This window comes from Callorhinus ursinus, unplaced genomic scaffold (assembly GCF_003265705.2).
Source record: "Callorhinus ursinus isolate GAN/ISIS: 27379988/994484 unplaced genomic scaffold, GSC_fseal_2.0 scaffold19, whole genome shotgun sequence".
NCBI lineage: Eukaryota > Metazoa > Chordata > Mammalia > Carnivora > Otariidae > Callorhinus > Callorhinus ursinus.
Window position 1 is genome coordinate 13,771,557 of NW_027397081.1, and position 21,190 is coordinate 13,792,746.

The 21,190-nt window shown below is 39.3% G+C and overlaps 1 protein-coding gene and 1 pseudogene across 8 annotated transcripts in view; one reads left to right on the top strand and one right to left on the bottom strand.

Annotated features, from left to right (window-relative positions):
• SIK3 (SIK family kinase 3) overlaps positions 1 to 21,190 on the bottom strand; it is a 241,884-nt gene that overhangs the window by 191,500 nt on the left and 29,194 nt on the right. For 5 of the 8 annotated variants that reach the window (XM_073903784.1, XM_073903787.1, XM_073903785.1 and 2 more), the window contains exon 2: positions 17,386 to 17,451. The exons of the other annotated variants lie outside the window; for them this stretch is intronic. In XM_073903784.1, coding sequence (XP_073759885.1) covers positions 17,386 to 17,451 — 66 coding nt within the window. The remainder of the gene's footprint in view (positions 1 to 17,385; positions 17,452 to 21,190) is intronic. 8 annotated transcript variants of the gene reach the window in all.
• On the top strand, positions 17,426 to 17,496 carry LOC112840663 (U6 spliceosomal RNA; annotated as a pseudogene).

The window sequence follows — 21,190 nt, forward strand, 5'->3', positions numbered from 1 at the left end:
TTTCCTTTTAAAACCACAATATGCCCACAAGAGTCCCCAAAACAGCCTCTATGTTCAAATTACAAATTATTTATTGCTTGATCAGTTTCCCTAACCTGTGAAATTGGAGAAACACAGTAGTTCTTGATTCAGCAAAAAGCATCACACCTTGCTTCTGCCCCCACAAGATGCTGTGAAAGAACTCTAGAAACCAAGGAAAGAGAAAATTTAATAACTGAAAGAAAAATAGAAGGGAAATAGAACAATTTTTAAACTGCAATTCACTTCTACTTTTTCCATCTCAACATTAAATTCATATTTATCATGTAAACAAAAACCATTACCACATAAAGTGAAACCTCAGTCCTCTGCTCCTCAGCATGGGTACTTAGACTGTCTCCCCCTCCTCCCACCCCCTCCCCCCACACACAATGAGTTTTCGATAGAATTAAAAAATAATATTGAAATCCATGTGATATTCAATTCATATAACACTAAACTGCAAAAGTACTACCACTTACAAAACCAACTCCAGATGACATTTTCGTGGGAGTTCCTAAAAAAAATGCCTGCACTCTTCATCATCCTGCTAAATCTATTAACCATGCCTTAACATAGCTTGAACATAACAAAGCGTAGCTTCTGCATCATGTCACTACTGGGATAAACATTAAACCGAGCTTCTCAGTCACAGGGCCCATGTCTAGTTATTCAACCATAACTTGGCCCCCAAATCTAATTTCTATTTTTTCCTGGTTTTGAACTTCTGTTGTATTTTACAATATTATTATATTTACTTCCTGTCAGCCACTTCAAATCCTTTGTGGAACAAAACACAGTAGAAATAATGTTTTATTCACATTTGCATTCTTAATATTTAGTGTCTGGGACCCAAATTCTTAATTCACGTTTACTGACTTAAAGGCTATTGCCCCAGTGCGACTGGAGCTCAATGAAATACTTAGGTCAAATGTCCAGAGCAAGCCTTAGCAACATTAATTACTGACATGGATCAGAAGCCACATGCCCTGAGTTGGCGCTCCTGACAATGTTTCTGTCCTTGAACAAAGGAATGCCAAAACTGATTTTAAAACTGTCTATTCCTTGAATCTTTTCAAGGAGAACAAAATAATCATTTCATTTTTACACAATACAAAGAACTTAAGGGGAGGAAAGGGTTTTCGGGATTCAACTCTAATAACCATTATTTTCACTTACTTTTCACTTTCACTTTCTACTTTTGAGGGGGAGAGTAGGCGATAAAGAAACCTATTAAAGTTCTTCCAAAGGAGTTCGGTATTTATAAAAACCTATCACAGGAAAAAAACAAAAACAAAAACAAAACCTATCACGGGGATCAGAGCCGATCTGTACCACCCTAGTTCTACAGACAGCAAGGCATAGTATCTCTGTACTAGAATTCCTGTTTAGACATGAGTCCAGGGTCTAGAGTTTAATTATGACTCATTCAGACAAGCCAAGACATACTACTAAATAAAAAGTAAACTGCTGACTTTGAGATTCGATGATACAAACACAATAAACTCTACCAGGAAACACTGTTTCCCTCTTCAGCATCAAAAGGCACAAGCCTGGTCACTTTAAGAATGGATCTCTTCAGCCCCACATTTTGTACTGCCAAAAAAAGGGGGGGGTTAAAAAATTTAGGGTCCAATCTAAGTCTCTACCTAAACAAGGCAAATCAGGCAAACTCTCCAATACTGAGGATCATAAATAAAGAACAATAACACCTGCAAATCAGTCATTAAGCACTGATTCAGTTATCTCTCTTGGCCGCAAACAATGGAGATCATATTCAAGAACAAACATAACAGATGAACACTGCAAATTCAACAGATAATATCGGTGTGTATGTTCAACTAGCTAATTCTACACACTTCAAGATTCTTAGCCTCCAAAGGCACAAAACAGTCTTCTATTCTAAAAGTTGTTTAGAGACACCCTGTCAATCTATAACTGAATATCTGCTTACTGACGGGAAAAATCTCTGTTCACCAGCCAAGGGACTTTCGAGAATGAGAGCTGCATATGGCATCTCCCCTCCATGGCCTCCTAATTCCACATCAGTTTGTAGTTATTCTTGTACTACAAGAGTATCGGTTTCAGAATGTAAGCCTCATAAGCCCCCAGGAAAGCCATTCGGGTGGAACTGTTCCAGAGAGTCTCACTTTAGCTCCATAAAGAACCTAGGAGGCCCCGTCCATGACAAGGGTGAACAGTAATTGCTCTATTGGTTTACGCCTCTGACCTATAAAGAACAAGGCCTGGAGCTGTCTGTAATCCATAATCCAGTTTAATATTCTGCTAGAACATTACAAAAATGTGTCTTTCGCTTAAGGCACTGGCATGAAGCTAAAATTGGGATTCTCAGTTACTAATCCTGTGTAGCATTTGTTCTAATTCTCAAAAAAGCAGGAAAATTCTCCCTCTGTAAAATTTTAAATAATAAGGGCAGTGGTGAGACCCACTACACTTCTGACAGGCCATAAAACAGATTGTCCCAATCATTAACAGGCAGTAAACTAACTAAACATTACTTATAATGAGCAAGTAATCTGCTACATGATTTTGGCATCTCTTTCTTAAACTTTGCTACAGCTATCACTTCTAAAATACACTGTTGTAAAAATGTATAAAATAACCTGATGGATTCTAAATTTTGGAGCTATAAGGTCACCCAGTTAAAACTTTTTTTCTGTGAGGAAACTAAGTTCTAATATGATAAGTGATTTGGTCAAGGTCACATGGCCTATGGTAGAGTGAGGACAACAACTAGGGTCTCCTGATTCCCAGTCTCATGTCCTTCATGACCACAGGAACTCAACAACAACAGAAAGCCCTACTATTCATCCGTGGTAAGTGCAGCGGGCACTTTTCCTATCCTTCTGTCTTTTAAAAGAAACAATTCCTCTCTGTTCTACACAATAGCCTATGTGAAAACAGAGCACATATGAGCTAAATCACTATTCAAAAGTCATTTTAATAAGCATGATGCAACACCAAGACACAATGCCTGTGTCAAATAAGCAGCAAAATATGACCCAATAAAGGCTTTATTTAAGCCAAATTATGTATATACGTCCCCACTCCATCATTCAACTATGGTGCTACTTGAGGGCAGAAATTGTTTCCTCTGTATCTCTATATCCTGTAGAGTACTATTCTTCAAAAAGTTTTGCTCAAACACTCCCAAAACCCAAACCGGGGGTGGGGCAGGGTACTTCCTTGATTACATTTAAGTTGATATATAAAAAATTTTTTTAAAGATTTTACTTATTTATTTGAGAGAGTGAGAGAGAGCACGAGAGGGAGAAGCAGACTCCCGCTGAGCTGAGCTGGGAGCCCGACACAGGCCTCAATCCTGGGACTCCGGGATCATGACCGGAGCTAAAGACAGACGCTTAATGGACTGAGCCACCCAGGCACCCCTAAATTTTTTCATTAAAACTTTCAATCATTACAGAGGCTGTACTCTCCCTTATAGATTAATATATGCCAATTTGAAACTGACATCTAAATAATAAAACAATTATATCATTAATTTAAATGCATCCAATAAAATCTAAACACCTGAGCAATTTGATACCCACCATCCTCCATTTTAAAACTATAAGAATAGCATTTTCCTTTCTTATATAAAATGTTAGGGGCACCTGGGTGGCTCAGTTGGGTAAGGATCTGCCTTCAGCTCAGGTCATGATCCCGGGGTCCTGGGATCAAGCCTTGCATTGGACTCCCTGCTCAGCAGGGAGTCTGCTTCTCCCTCTCCCCACCCCCTGCTGCTCATGCTCTCTCACTATCAAATAAATAAATAAAATCTTTTAAAAATAAATAAATAAAAACAAAATAGGGGCGCCTGGGCGGCTCAGTCATGATCCCGCATCATGATCCCAGGGTCCTGGGATTGGGCCCCACGTTGGGCTCTCTGCTCAGCGGGGAGCCTGCTTCTCCCTCTCCATCTGCTACTTGTGCACTCTCTCTCTCTCTGTCAAATGAATAAATAAAATCTTTTAAAAAAATAAAAAATAAAAATAAAGTAAAATGTTACTTCTTTTTTTCTTTGAATTGTATTTCTCTTTTTCCTCCCAGTACCTTATTTTAGCATAATTCCTTTCATCATACTTAGAAATAATCCTGTAACAAAAATATGCCTATAAATTATTTATTATTTAATTAAAGTATTTCCTTTAGATTGAATTCCTGTTAGTAGTATCAGTAATATACAGTAGATGAAAACACTGCAAATATATTACAAATTTTTATAAGTAAACACAAAAAACATAAAAAGTAACTTCCTTTTTTGGAGTTGCAGGTCTTAATAAGATGTACGAAAGAGGGCATCCACCTTGATAAAAGGAAGCTTCACACTTGATGCCAGTGTTTTCACTATCCCTTTATTGGAACCCGGGAGAATTTTTTTTTTTTTTAAGATTTATTTATTTGAGAGAGAGAGAGACAGCGAGAGAGGGAACACAAGCTCTCTTGTGGGAGTGGGAGAGGGAGAAGCAGGCTTCCTGCCGAGCAGGGAGCCCGATGTGGGGCTCAATCCCAGGATGACCCGAACCCAAAGCAGATGCTTAACGACTGAGCCACCCAGGCGCCCCAGAACCCTGGAGAATTTTATACCTCAAAGAAACAACGCTAAGACTCGGGATGAAAGAAAAGTATGGCTTTTTCTTCTGTCAACTGTAAGAAGGATCAGGACTACTGTAAGAAGGGAGGGCAGAAAAGACGGAAGATCATGCGGGTGGTTGTCTTCAGACAAATCAATTTCAGGAAAGAGGATAAATGAATGTTGAGGACCAGGAAACTGATTCTCTTAAAACTACCCAGCCTAGATACCTACAGACATGTACTGCAGTTTGAAGACCGGTGCTGTGAAGTGCTGTAAGGTACACAGCTAGGTTCATTTATTGGAACTTAATAAATGTTTGTTGCATTAAAAAAGCTTAAGAAAAACTGTCAGTCACTAAGAACATCTATGTCGTACTGATTGGCTTGCTTGCTTGCTTTTTTAAAATCAAATGATTTAAGTCTGCTATAGGGATTAGGTGAGATGATGACTGTAAAAACCTGAAAACGGTAAGACAGTAAGACTCAGTGGATGTTACCTACCATTAGGCAAATCTTACTGATTTTTCCCCATCTGTGATACATTTATTTAAGTAAGATTAAAGTCTTATTCAGATATGATGGTATGATTTATATTTTAAAACATACATACAGCCCATGGGGCGCCTGGGTGGCTCAGTCGTTAATGTCTGCCTTCGGCTCAGGTCATGATCCCAGGGTCCTGGGATCGAGCCCCGCATCGGGCTCCGTGCTCCGCGGGAAGCCTGCTTCTCCCTCTCCCACTCCCCCTGCTTGTGTTCCCTCTCTCACTGTGTCTCTCTCTGTCAAATAAATAAAATCTTAAAAAAAATAAAATAAAAAATAAAACATACATATAGCTCAGTCTGCCAAAGAGTAATGGTTCAGGACAGCTACCATCTTGGTACCATTTCTATATATATTATGACTTTTACACCACAAACACACAGATTAATTTGAGAAAAACCAAAAGGCTTTTTATGCAAACACGGAAAAACGAAGTATGGCATTGGTGAAAATCTTATTTTTGACACTTAGATGAAAAACCAGATTGATTTACCTTTTAAAAATTAATACAAATGCATTTAATTCTACAGGTAAAAAGCCTATTCAAACTTTCTTTCTAATTCATTAATGAGACAAGACTTCGATCTCCCTATATCTACTAAAAAAAGATCTGTGAGGTTCACATTCAAGACAGAATGGCAGGAACTTTAGCCTATCAAATTAAACAGGTCAGAACCTGTTTTGTTTAAAATACTTCTTGATTTCTCTGTGTGCTAACAAATTTGAAGGGAATTGAAGAGACGTTAATTGCAACCTTATCTGATCTGCTTCTACCTCTACTCTGCCCACTAGGGCAGGTTATAGGGCAATGAGCAGTTACCAGGCTTAAGTAAGTTACTCCCTTTTCCCAAAAGTCTTTTGCCTCACTTAGAGCTCAAAATGTAGGAAAACTTACTGACCTGTTCTACGACACCATGCAAATAGGTACTGCTCCAAACCACAACAAAATTTGTACTGGCAATTGGAGAATAAATTTTTTTGAAATGTAATTCACATACTATAAAATTCACCCTTTTAAAAATGTACAATTCAATCGTTTTTAGTATATTCAGAAGACAGTGCAATCACCACCACTGTCTAATTCCAGAATATTTTCATCACCCCAAAAGAAATTCTATATCCATTAGCAGTCACTCTCCTCCCTCCCTCCTCTGTCAATCCCCCTCCTGTAGCTCCTAGCAACCACTCATCTACTTTCTGTCTCTATGGAGCTGCCTATTCTAGACATTTCATGTAAAAGGAATCATATAATATGTGGCCCTTTGTGCCTGGCTTTTTTCACTGAGCCCAGTGTTTTCAAGGTTCAACCACACTGCTGCATCATCAGTGCTTCACCCTTTTTTATGGCTGAAATATATTCCACTGTGTGTGGAAAGACCACATTTTGTTTATCCATTCAACAGTTGATGGGCATTCAGGCTGTTTCCACTTTTTGGTTATTATGAATAATGTTGCTATGAACATTTGTGTACCTGTTTTTGTGTTAACATATGCTTTTGATTTCTTGGGTATATACCTAGGAGTAGAATAGGTGGGTCATACGGTAACTCTATGTTTAACTGTTTGAGGAACTGCCAAACTGTTTTTCCAAAGTGGCTATACCATTTTATATTCCCACCAGCAATGTATGAGGATTCCAGTTTGGAAAATAAGCTTTATTTCCCAAAATCTCTTCCTTTACAAACCTTCTGCCTTCCTTTAAAAAATGAGCATGAGGAAAATAAATGTTTTTATTTCACCATCCAATGTCTATTTCAACAACTAGCTTATTTTATAAAAACAAAATCTCTAGGAAGAACATAAGCATTAAAAGAGAATGTAAATGGTATGGCTATAAAATATTGAAACTAGCTTAACCAACACACTAGAATATTTGCATCTCATAAATGAGTCCCATGCCCCCACTTAATTACATACGGAGGTTATGTACCCATTCCACCTTTGGAAATTTCTGTTTTGAAATTACTTTCAAGGCTAGTTCATAAAGGCAGATAAAATCGGTCTTCTGATATCATATGGCCATATTCTTTTCCTTTCAAGGACCAGACACCGTACTACCCTGCTTGACAACCCACCTAATTTGTTTCACAAACATGAGTCCAAATGATTCCTGACCACTTCCAAAACTCCAATCCAGCCTTAAAAAAAAGAACGAAGGAATAGGTTTTTTTCCCCTACCACTGAGAACAGTATTCAAAATGGAGTTTTAAAATGGATCTTCTACTACAATTATACAAGTTATCATCACTGGGGTAAGCTGGGAGAAAGAACAGAGTACACTATGTACTATTCTGCAATTTCCTGCGAGTCTATAATTCTTTACAAATAAAAAGGTTTTCAAATACAGATCTTAAAAGAGAGGCAGAATTTCAAAAGGAAAATGGGAAAAGCATGGAAACTACTCTGAGTAGGTCAAAAAAGAAAAATGCAATCCACGTCACAGGAATTACAGCTAGCCCACATAATCCACAAAGTTCCTTCCCAGGTACAGTGGAAGAGAAGGCAGAAAACAAGTCAGACTACAAAGCATCCTGAATGTCAAGCTACAGTTTGGAACTCACCTTGTCCACAATGAGATACCCTTGGAAGATTTTTTGTAATGCATGAGAAAAATATAGCCGGGCTTTTGAGAGATTAATATGGCAGCAGTAGACAGGACAGACTGAGGGAAGAGCCTAAAGGCAGAAAGATCAGTTACCATTACAGTAGCCCAGGCAAAGCAAGGTGTGAGGGGTTGGCCATAGAACCAGACCATATGGAGCTTAAAGACTTAATGCTCTGGACTCATCTATAAAGATCCCATATCTGGCATCTGGCATTCATTCTAAGTTCTAGATCATGATTACAATAAAGAAATCTCTTCTTGGGGCGCCTGGGTGGCTCAGTCATTAGCATCTGCCTTCGGCTCAGGTCATGATCCCGGGGTCCTGGGATCCGAGCCCCGCATCGGACTCCCTGCTCTGCGGGAAGCCTGCTTCTCTCCCATTTCCCCTGCTTGTGTTCCTGCTCTCGCTGTCTCTCTCAACAAATAAACAAATAAAATTTTTATTAAAAAAAAAAAAGAACTCTCTTCTCTGAATCACTAAAAGGGAAAAGTTTTAACATTTCCATCTTCATTGGGCTTATAAGAATAAAGTTAAAAAGGCAGAAACAGCTCACTTATATCAAAAAAAGACAAAAAACAAAAAAGGTCTGATGGCAAGTAGACTTTCTAGCTTTGGACTGTGTCCCTTTAAGCAAACGACATTAGAGGCTCTCTTCCGCTTTGGGAGAAACTTCCTCCCAAAGACTGTGCGCTATCAGCCACACTCTGACTACTTTAAGTAGGAAGCTTCATTTGTAATAGCTGAAGAGCCCACTGAGGTCCTCAACAAACAGTTCTGTTTCTCTAATGCCGTATTTTCAGAAAGCAGTCATTTCCAGGAGCTGTGAGATGCTGACTGTTGAAATGCAGGAGGATCCAGGACTTTATTATAGGCTGAGCAAACAGTACAACTGATTGAATGTTTACTCAGGGCCCACTGGGTACTGGATACCGATGACACAGATGATTGCAACAGTCCCGCCTTCAGAGAAGCCACAGTCTACTGGGAAATATACACAAAAAAGTCAATGTAACACAAAGCACTTAATGCCATTACAGGGGTATGTAAGACATGCTTTGATGATAATGATGATGATGATGATAACAACAACAGCCAATATTGATGAAGTACTTAGTCTACGCAGGTCCTATTCAGAGCATTTTTCCTGTATTCATTCACGATCCTCACAACAAGACTAATATTATCCACTTTTTATAGAGTGGGAAACTGAAGCACAGATTGGTTGAACACTTTTATCCCAGTTCTGCAGCCAAATGATTAACCATGCCAGACTGGCTCCTAACTCAGGGACTGAACTGCCCACCATAATGCCCCTTAATGAAGGACCAATTAATGTTGCCTGGAAGGGCAGTTCAGACCAAAGAGAGCAGAAGACAGTAGATGGCATCTTTGAGACCCACTACTGAAGGGCAACCAAGCATTCACCAGACAGACAAGCGTCTGAGGTGGAGGGTTGCTTATTTGCAGGGGGTGGGTCGGGGGACAGCACTCTAAGCAACAAGAATGAGGGAGGAGCAATACCAAGAGGGACCGAGCATCAGATTTAAGGGCAGTCAAAGAATAGTCAGAAGCATAATGTTCTCGTGGAGGACCCCTAGGTTCCAGGGACAAGAGAGGAGGCCATCAAAGACTGAGGTGTTATAGGCCTTGCAGGCTTTATATTTCAGGTAAGAGGGGCTCGTCTGAGGCCTTTACTGCTGAGTGACGTGAACAGATCTGCCTTTAATAAAGATAAATCTGGATGAAAGGGGGAAGGTGGCCCAGAGGCCAGGAGACCAATTAGGAGGTTACACAATAACTCTGTCAAGAAATGATAAGGAGTAGATGAATGTGAGCAGATGCTTCTGAAGTAGAACCAACGGTACTTGGTGACTAATTGCCTGTGGAGGGTCAGGAAAAGAAGGCAGCCGGGAAAAGCTGAGGCTCCTGTTCTAAGCGGAATAGGGAAAAAGGAAGATCAAATTTTTAAGAGGAATAATAATAACACTGATAATAATAGTAGTGATGGCTCTCATATTTTTTTAGGTAAACTCTACCCTGCAACGTGAGGCTCGAACTCATGCCCTGAGATCAAGAGTCGCAGGCTCTACCAACTGAGCCAGCCAGGGGTCCCTCTAATTTCTCAAGCTGTTACTCCATACCAGCACTATGCTAAATACTTTTACCAGAACAATCTCATTCGATGTTAAGAAGGTAAGTTCTATTACCGTTGCCCTTTCAAAAATGGAGAAACTAAGACTGGAAGAAAATAAGTCATTTATTTGAGGCCACAGTTACTAAACATTGAAGCCAGAGAAAGACTAAGACTCAGAGTTTAAAGCGTTTGGGGAAGTGTGCACGTGTGGGTCTCTAGCAGGCCACTGAACAGCTTTATGTGGACCTGAAGAAAGGTGGGAGCGCTAGAGGTACAGAATTACAATAACAACACAACTGTACTATTATTACTATTCCTATTGCTATTATTTATGAGGCACTTGCTGTAAATGAGATATGGTTCGAATGTTTCACATACATGGTTTCATCTAATCGACACAATCCTGAGGTGGGTGCTACTATTCTCATCCTTACAGAGAAAGAAACTGAGAGATAAAGTAAACTGTTCAGACTGCTCAAACAGAAAAGGATGGAATCTCACCCAAATGCGGGGCTTCCTGATTCAGAGGGAAGAGAAGAGGAAGTGGCGTGGAAGACAGGGAGGGAAGGGAGGAGGGCCAAGGACTGAATCAGAATCCCATCCCTGACAAAGCCGGCAGAGAAATGGAGTAGCAAAGGAGTTCATGAAGGAGTAAACACGAGGGAAGAAAAAGCAAACACGAAAGGCGCTCCTGGTTTGAAAACTAAAGGAAATGTGTAAAAGAATAGGGTAGTTAGTGTCAAATGATACACAGAACTCAGATAGAACCAGAGTTTAAACTGAGTAATAGGATTAGCAACAAGGCACTGAGAACCCTTCCCAGAGCAGTTCAGTGGGCGCGCCAGGGCGGCAGGTGCGGAGGAGAAAGAGGTGACGTAGAGCTGGATGGTAAAAGAGAGGCACTGATAATAACTGATAATAACAGTAATAATGCCTCTAATATTTCTTAAGCTATTATTAAGTACCAGCGCCATGCTAAATACTTTTACAGGAACGATCTCATTTAATGTTAAGAAAAGTAAACTCTTCTGTAGGCTTTGTGGATCACACATGGTCCCATATTTTCCTTTTTTTTTTTTTAACAACGCTTTAAAAATGTAAAAAGCGTGTTAGCTGGGTTATAAAAACACAGGCCACAGGATGGACGTGAGCAACCGGCGATAGCCTCCCGACCCTCTCGGAGCGTGTGGTGGAGAAGAACACAGACTCTGCAGTCAGAACGGCGGCAGTATTCCCAGCTCCTCGCCCTCTGGGTGACCTTGGGCAAGTCACGTAACTTCTCTGTGTCCCCGTTTCCTTCCCTGTAAAATGGGGATTAACACAACAGGAGCTACCTCTCCAGGTTGTCGTAAGGAGAAATAAATACAGATCAAGCACTTAGTTACTAAAGAAAAGTCTCATCAACATGGAGGAGCTGATGGAGGATGCGCAGATGGGAGCGAGCCAACAGAGAAGGAGAGAGATTAAATGGAAGCGGACAATTAATTATTTTCCAGCCCCGAAGGAGAAGTGGGGAACAGGATCAGGACAGTACCGGCGAGCGCAAGAGGACGGCCTCTGTCCTACCTGCTGGTGAAAAGCAGAAACCAGTTTGGAGGGCAGCCGGCCAACTTCCATCAAAATTTCAAACGCATGGATCTTTCGATCCCCTCTCCTTCTCTAAAACCTGGCTGTGCACATATACCCGAGCCAGGATAAAGCCATGGATGCAAGGCTGTTCCCCCTACAGCGGTGCTGGTAAAAATGAAAAAATGCAACAGCTTACCAGTCCATCAGTGGGGGAAAGGTAAAATAAAATAAGGCGCACCTATACCATGGGGTCTTCTATAGTCATTTAGAAGAAAGAGATAAACATGCAGACAGGGAAAGGTCTCTACCATTTAATTTCTTTTTTTTTTTAAGACTTTATTTATTTATTTGACAGAGAGAGACACAGTGAGAGCAGGAACACAAGCAGGGGGAGTGGGAGAGGGAGAAGCAGGCTTCCCGCCGAGCAGGGAGCCCGACGCGGGGCTCGATCCCAGGACCCCGGGACCATGACCTGAGCCGAAGGCAGATGCCTAACAACCGAGCCACCCAGGCGCCCCTCTACCATTTAATTTCTTATTTCAACTTTTTATTTTGAGATCATTGGAGAGTCACATGCAAGTTTAAAAAGTATTACAGAGAGAGCCCATGTACCCTTTACCTAGCTCCCCGCAAGGGTGACAGCTTGCAAAACTAGAGTCAATACTGGAAGTTAATTTTTAATACAAAAGCAAACTCAAACTAGTGTGCATATTACACACACTCCCTCTTGTGTATATAAGCAACCATACGCTCTGTACATTCTGTGCATGTTCAGAAGATACACACTTTGCTGGCTCGGAGCCAACACCTCTGGAAAGTGAGAACGGTAAGGGAGGGAGAGGATGAAGGACATTCACTTGATGGACATTTTCACTACTTCTTCTTAGCCACCAAGTGCAAATATGACTTCTACGAGAGAGAAAGTAAACAGGCAGAGGGATTAACTTTTGAAATAAACGGAAGCACCTATTCTTTCCATCCAGGGGGTTGAGTGTGTGGAAGCAGAAGGGACGAAAACTGAACACGCTCACGGAGGTTTCTATTTACTCTTAGTTAAGCGGAATGGTCGGTGGATTCATTCTGTCACAGCCCACTGGCTCCCGGGCTCTGTTCTAGGCACTGGAGGATCAAAAATTAACCACACAGGTGCAGTCTCTGAACTCCAGGAACTGAGAGCCTACCAAGAAAGGTGGACATTAACCAAAATTACACAATCATAATTAGCATTATATTACAGCACAGCAGTCTAGAACACGGGCTCCAAGGCCTGACCGCTGCATGCAGATCCCAGCTTTGCTGCCAACTGGTTATGTGACTTGGGACAAGTGACTTAACACTCGGCACTTCAGTTTCCTCGTCCTTAAAATGGGGACAATTATAGGTCCTATTTATTTCCCCATCTATCCAACCCAGAGGGTTGCTGTGAAGACTTTTTTTAAAAAGGCCATATTTAGAACAGTGCCCAGCACACAATAAACATCATATGTTTGCTATTATTGTTTCAGATATATAATATAATTATTTCAGAGGGAGTCTAATCTGTCTTCAGGCAAATGGAAGGTCAGGAAAAGCTCCTTTGAGCAAGTGACATACAAATTAAGTTCCAAAGATGAATATGAATTCAAAAGCGAAAGAGTAAAACTGTCTGGCAGAGGGCAGGATGGACACAAAGACCCTATGCTAAGAATGAGTGTGGCATGTTAAGAATCTGACAAAAGGCCAATGAAGCTGGGGCTCAGAGAGGAGAGAGAGGAGACTGGACAACTAGAAAGGGCATGTGAAACTTAGGAATTTTATCTTTATCTGAGCAACAGAAGGTATGATATAAGAAATAACAGATTTCTGGGTTTTACTTTCTTTTTTTTTTTTTTAAAGATTTTATTTACTTCTTTGACAGAGAGAGACACAGCGAGAGAGGGAACACAAGCAGGGGGAGTGGGAGAGGGAGAAACAGGCTTCCCATGGAGCAGGGAGCCCAATGAGGGGCTCGATCCCAGGACCCTGGGATCGTGACCTGAGCCGAAGGCAGATGCTTAATGACTGAGCCACCCAGGCGCCCCATAGATTTTCTTTTTTTTTAGGGTCACTTTACTGGACTATGGGGTCTTCTGTGATAGAGGGAGGTGAGCGTGAGCTCACCAAAAATGGGTAAAGATTTGGAAAGAACAGTCATTCTGGTGAAGGAGAAATGAAGCCAGCTACAGGCAAGTAAAGAGGGCTACTAACAAGAATAAGAAGCACAGATGTGGGCAGAACTCACGTGCTGGCAACTGAACAAATAAACACGATTCCATCATTTCTTCAGGCCCTAAATCGGGAACACAGAAAATGGGCAGTATTGTTAATCCACAGCTGGAGATGGGTCTGGCGTGGGGGACAGAGGAACAAAGGTGCAGGAGAACTGAGGATACATATGACTCATTGAAAGTGACCAACTATGTCCACGTGGACGAAAGTGATGCCAGGAAGAATGTCACACATTTGGAGACAAGCAAGATTTCAGGGGCTGGAGGCCTCCGTGAAATCGGAGAGTAAGTTCAGCAAATGGCAGAACTAAAAAGACAGGAAATTGTGTTCAGAGAGCAAATTTCCAAATTTATGATTTCAGAGGTGGCAGTCTGACCAGCCCCAGGAATAGACTGCTACAGACAAGTGGAGAGACAGACAGCTGAAGTAAAGATCAAGCCAGAATGAGATTAGGATGTTGGACAAGCAACCGACGTAAACAATAAAAAGACAAGAGATCAGGGAAGGAGTAAGAGTAAACTATTTATAAGGACCAGGAATTAAATTTTCAGTTACATTCTTAAATACAGCACCATAAGGAATGTGTTGTTAAGTATCCAGAATAAGAGAGGCATGCCTTGCTAATAACAAAGCTCCCTCTATTTATTTAGCCCAATAATTTTCAAAGATTCCCTGAATACCATTCCTGAAAAAAAGCTCTCAGAAAGACAAAAAAAAGGAAACTTTCTTAACTTGATGATTATCTGTCACAATTCGAGGGCAAGCATCACCATAATGGTAAAAACTAAAGACATAGACAAGCCAAAACCTGGGAGAAAATCTTTGCAAAACATATATCTGATAAAAAAAAAAAAAAACCCACACATATATCTGATTTAAGGACAGGTATCCAAAATATTCTAAGAACTCTTAAAACACAACACTAAAAAAACAACCAACCACCACAGAAAACAATTAAAAAATGGGCGAAAGATCTAAACTTCACCAAAGAAGATATACACAGACAGCAACTAAGCATGTGAAAAGATGCTCAACATCCTATGTTACTGTGGAATTGCAAATTAAAACCACAAGGAGATACGGCTACACCCCTATTAGAATGGCAAAAATCCAAAGCCCCAACAACACCAAATGCTAGTAAGGCCGTGGAGCAACAGGAACTCTCATTCACTGCTGGTGAGAATGCAAAACCAAGCAGCCACTTTGGAAGACAGTCTGGTTTAGTTTCTTACAAAACTAAACATACTCTTACCATATGATCCAACAATCACGCTCCTTTGTATTTACCCAAAGAGTTGAAACCCGCATGTGGATTTTACAGCGGCTTCATTCATAACTGCCAAAATGTGGAAGCAATCCAGATGTTCTTCAGTAGGTAAGTGGATAAACTAGGGTACATCCAGACAATAGAATACTATCCAGTGATAAAAAGAACGGAGCTATCAAGCCACAAAGAGACGGGAAGGAAGTTTAAATGCACATTGCTAAGTGAAAGTAGACAATCTGAAGAGGCTACCTAATGTACCATTCCAACTATATCACATTCTGGAAAAGGAAAAATTATGGAGGCGGCAAAAAGATAAGTAGGGGGGGGAGGAGATGACTAGGGGGAGCATGGGAAATGCTTAAGGCAGTGAAACTATTCTGTGTGATACTATAATGGTAGATACATGACATCATGCATTTGCCCAAACCCACAGAACTATACAAAATAAATGTGGACCCACATCAAAAACTAATGATGTAATATATGGTGATTAACATAACAATAAAAAAATTAAAAAAAAAAACAAAACAAAATAAATGTGGACCCAAATGTAAACTACAGACTTTAATTAATAATAACATATCAATATCGGCTCATCAACTGTAACAAATGTACTCCACTAATACAAAATGTTAATATTAGGGGAAACGGGGGGGGAGGGAGGGAGGTAAGGGGATATCAGGAATTCTCTGTACTTTCTGCTCAATTTTTATAAATCTGCTCAAAAAATAAAGTCTATTAATTTAAAACAAAAACTAGAGGTATTACTATTTGAGTCACACAAGAGAAAATAATGTCCGATATTGGTGAGGAAATCTATTCAAGAGATTTAGGGTGCCAACTCTGCCTGAGCTGGGTCCGGCTCTTCTACCTACTGGTAATGTCTTATGACTTGTGATCAAGTCATAAACTTCTCCAAATCTCAGTTTCTCTACTGGTAAACTAGGAGATCATCATCATCATGGAGTTAAGAAGATTAACTGAGTTCATACACATAAAGCACTAAGAATAGTGACTGGAATTAAGTGTTTAACAAATATTAGTCCCCTGTTACGCAAAGGTCTATAAACCTATAAATCAACATCACATGGGGTCTTGTCAGAAATGCAGACTCTCAGGCCTACCCCAGACTTACTGAGTCTGCATTTTTCTTGACATGCCATCTTTTTTTTTTAAGTTTTATTTAAATTTCAGTTAGTTAACATACAGTGTAATATTAGTTTCAGGTGTACAATACAGTGATCCGACAATTACATACAAGACCCAGCGCTCATCACAAGTGCGCTCCTTAATGCCCTTCACTTATTTCACCCATCCCCCCAACCAGCACTTTGTTCTCTATAGTTGAGTCTTTCTTAATTTCCTTCTCTCTTTTTTCCCTTTGCCCACTTGTTTTGTTTATTAAATTCCACATGAGTGAAACCGTATGGTTTGTCTTTCTCTGCCTTATTTCACTTAGCCTTATGCCCTCTAGCTCCATCTATGTCATTGCAAATGGCAAGATTTCATTCTTTTTTATGGCTGAGTAATATTCCTCTGTGTGTGTGTGTGTGTGTGTGTGTGTGTGTGTGTGTGTGTGTGTGAAAATATATATATATATACACATACATACATACACACCACATCTTCTTTATCCATTCATCAGTCAATGGACACTTGGGCTGTTTCCATAATTTGGCTATTGTAGATAATGCTGCAGTAAACATCGGGGTGCATGTATCCCTTTGAATTAGTATTCCTTATTCTTTGGGTAAACATCTAGTAGCACACTTGCTTGAATCTGCATTTTAATAAGATCCCTCAGGTAATTTCTGCACACATAAAGTTGAGAAGCACTATATTAGATGGTATTATTATCACCATAACTATTCTTCAACATTGTCACTAAAAAAGGAGCATAAGCATTGGGAGAGTCCAAATTATTATTTGCTCATGATTATGATTAGTCTACTTTAAAAAGAGAGGGAGAATCAACTGTAGTAGTTAAAGAAATTTCAAAATATTCTCTAAAGTGACTGTAATTAAAACACGTAGTACAGGTACACAGATAAGCACCCTCTGTCAAAAGTATATGTTAAGGGGCACCTGGCTGGCTCAGCAGGTAGAGCATGCAACTCTTGATCTTGGGGTTGTAAGTTCAAGCCCTACAGCAGGTGCAGAGATTACTTAAAAATAAAATCTTTTTAAATAAATAAGTTTCTATGTTAACAAGACCATTTCAAATAAGTATGTAAGTGATAAACTAATTAGGACAACTGGCTACCAAAATTTTTTTTTAAATCCAGATCCTTATCTCACATTATACTGAAAATACATTCCAAATGGATTTAAAACCTAAATATTAAAAATAAATTTACAAAGCACTAGAAGAAAACTTAGAGAATTTTTATTGTTCAGGTGGGTACCTGCACTCCTGAGAACACCATAAAACCCAGAAGTCCCAGCAGAACAATAGAGGATGAGCATGGCCCCTGCAGAAGGATGACACACAAATTTGTGAAATGTTCCATATTTTTTATAGACATGTAAAAAAAAATAAGTAAAATAAAACCTTTTAAATAACGAAAGATATACCACAAAAGTTAAAAGTTAAGACAAATTATATGAGAGAAAATACTTACACCATACATAATGAAGCGTTAATAACCACATAGGACTTTTTATTTTTTTCTCTTTAAATTTTTTATTGTTATGTTAATCACCTCATAGGACTTTTTAAAGTCCTACACATGATTAAGAAAAACGAGCAGTAACGTTTCAAAAAACTAACCGAAAAATGGGGGGTGGGGGAAATTAAAATAGATTTTATATACGTAAAGAGACTGAATTATAAAAGCTGCAATAGCACAAAATAAAATAAACCCCCCAAATCCACCTACAAATATTTGCATGTGCACTGAAAAAGATATGGAAGAATATATACCAAACTGTTAACAGTTATTTCTAGACAGTAAAATCGGGAGTGGAGCAAGCACTTTTTCCTTCATAAATTTCTATACACTGAACTCTTTACAATGAACATGCTCTTTTTTTTAACTTACCTCTGTTCAATTATAAAAGAAAAAAGTACTGAGTGATAGTTTTAACTTTAAAGGTGAACATTTTCACAAGCTTCCTGGTTTTCTCAACAAGCACTTAACCCCAAAAGCTTATAACATGTGGAAAATATATTTTTGTTATCAAAATTTTCCTAAGAATCCTTTAAGTAAAAATATGCCAACTTCTCCTCCCCAAAGGGACCACAATGTTCAATTTCTAGTGGCCCTCTGTTCAAAGCTAGTTCCAACCTAATTTCCAAAAGCAGTGTCTAAACCAGACAAGAAATTTAGCAACGTAACACAGAATATCGAAATGGAAACCACATGTCCAAAATATGCCTAATAGTAACAGACAGCAACTGTGGAAGAGTAACTGCAAGTAACTCCATAGTCACTTCAGTTTCAATTCTGAATCATTTTTCAGTCACTAAACTGGAAAAAAAATTTTTTTCAGCCATTTGTCATCTCTGACTAAACACAGGCTTCAGCCCCCAAATTACTAAGTGTAGAGAAGTACATGCCCTCAAGAAGACTGCCAATGGAAGGGTTTTTCCAGAAAAAGTGGTTCACATACACGGCAGGAAAATCTTGTACTACAGGGAACTCGGTTACCACCTGAATTCCCTCAACTAATTTGGAAACTACTGGAAGTAAATGACTAAGAAGTAAAACATATGAGGAAAGATGAAAAAAATATTCCTACATATCAAAAGCCACATAAAGTGGTTCAAGTTGCTTTTTAGTTGCCTTTTGCTGAAGTTAGAATATTAAATTCTTCTGCTCTGTGTGAATCAGAAATTAGCTTCACTGGTTTCTTACAACACACACAATTTTCAGCTGCTATAATGAATTACATGACTACTTAAAGGTTTTTTTTTTTTACTACTTAAACTTAACAAAATGTACTACAGGTACATCTGCCCAATACTAACTATTCTTCATGTCATTAGACCTGAATTGATTAAAGTGATAAAAACTGCCAGTTCTTGGAACTAAACACCCTCCCCTTTCCCTAAAACTGTCACTCAAACACAATGAATCTAAAAATCAGTAGCCATGTCTCAGAAGATATGAACATAACTACAATGAAGCCATAAATTAGTGAGGTTGGCATTCTCCCCACAATGGAAAGAAGAGATTCACTACCTTTCACCACATGTGTAACAGGCAGAGTCTCTTGGTTTCTAGAGCATCCACTAAGCAGGGCAACATCTTCTGCTCAATGTAAATTCAGCTACCCGGATATTTGCAACCAAAACAAACTGCAGGATCTAGTTTCTTTTTTTTCAAAAGGTAAACAATCCCTCTGGCCAAATTTTTTGATTTGCCAAAAAAAGATGTGAGTGAAAAAGAAATGATCAGGAGGACAGCATACCCAGGTTTTAAATTCTTAGTTAAGGCTCTTAAGATTCCTTGTCTTTTAAGAGAGAGACAGACCTTGTCAGTAATGTTAGAAATTGCACACTCTGTGTCTTGTATTCAGCCAAAAAAACCTCTTCAGGTACACTGACAATTTTATCACATGCCAGTAAGCATGGTACCAAGAAGGTCTAGGAAAAGTGTGCAATAAGAGTGCAGCATTGAGAATTCATAGAGAGACCGGTCAAGAGAAAGCAGGTTCAAAACTAAGGTCAAAGTCCTTCAGTATGTGTAATACTGAAATCACCTCTGTGCTGAGACTCAAGCTTCCTCTCAAGTATAATCTGTCAGTAACTACCAAGAAATTTTTTTAAACAACTGACAGTGCTTGTTTTATCTAATTTATAACATACTTCATTATCATCTGAGACACCAAAGATTATACAACCTTATGCCTTTGTCATTATCTCTTAAAGTATTTGAAATGGAAACAGGATACTATTTACTGCTTCCAATCTTAACTCCTTTTTCTTCATTCTTGGAGATTACTGACTCTCAAAACTGGATAATAAAGGCTGGTTCACCACTCCTCCATTAAAAATAAAATAAAAAGATTTTATTTTTAAGTAATCTCTGCACCTGCTGTAGGGCTTGAACTTACAACCCCAAGATCAAGAGTTGCATGCTCTACCTGCTGAGCCAGCCAGGTGCCCCTTAACATATACTTTTGACAGAGGGTGCTTATCTGTGTACCTGTACTACGTGTTTTAATTACAGTCACTTTAAAGAATAAATGCTACAAGGCATTTTACCCTCAGTAGTAGGTTAGGATTTAACAAGAGCTTACATTTCTTTTCTAGTGACAAGCAGTACCACCACAAATTAGGATTAACAATATGACTGAGCATGTTCTCTTAATGAACTTTATACTTTATGATTAATAGCTACTACACAGATCTTGATTTGTGGATTCTTATACCTACAACAGACCCTTTAGAAAAAGCACCTTAAAATAGAACTTACGTTCTTTCACAGAAAAGGATGGGTAATCAGTAATTAAACAGCTTACAAATTGAGTTCTCTGGAAACACTCAAAATATTATTAAGTAACATACCTGTGGGGCACGTGGGTGGCTCAGTCCGTTAAGCGTCTGCCTTCAGCTCAGGTCACGGTCCCAGGGTTCTGGGATCAAGCCCCGCATCAGGCTCCCCGCTGGGCAGGAAACCTGCTTCTCCCTCTCCCACTCCCCCTGCTTGTGTTCCCTCTCTTGCTGTCTCTCTCTGTCAAATAAATAAATAAAATCTTTAAAAAAAAAAAAAAAAGTAATATATCTGCACTGCATTTGACTTCTAATTGCTAGAAAACTTGTGCTTGAGAAAATTCAGGAATCGATCCCATAGAAAATAATTTGTCTCTAGTGATCTTACCCAACACAAAAATGAAATATGGTTTGACTTCCTGCCTTGGTCTGATAAATTCCAAACGAATTTATTACTTTAAAAAATGAAAAGACAGGATGAAGACTCAATGCCAAAAGCACAATTCGTAAAAGAGCAAATGGATAAACTGGAATTCAAAATAAAAATTCTTGCTCTTAAAAGACACTGTCGAGATGAATGGATAAAGAAGATGTGGTATATATACACAATGGAATATTATGCAGCCCTCAAAAGGAATGAGATCTTGCCATTTGCAACGACGTGGATGGAACTGGAGGGTGTTATGCTGAGTGAAATAAGTCAATCAGAGAAAGACATGTATCATATGACCTCACTGATATGAGGAATTCTTAATCTCAGGAAACAAACTGAG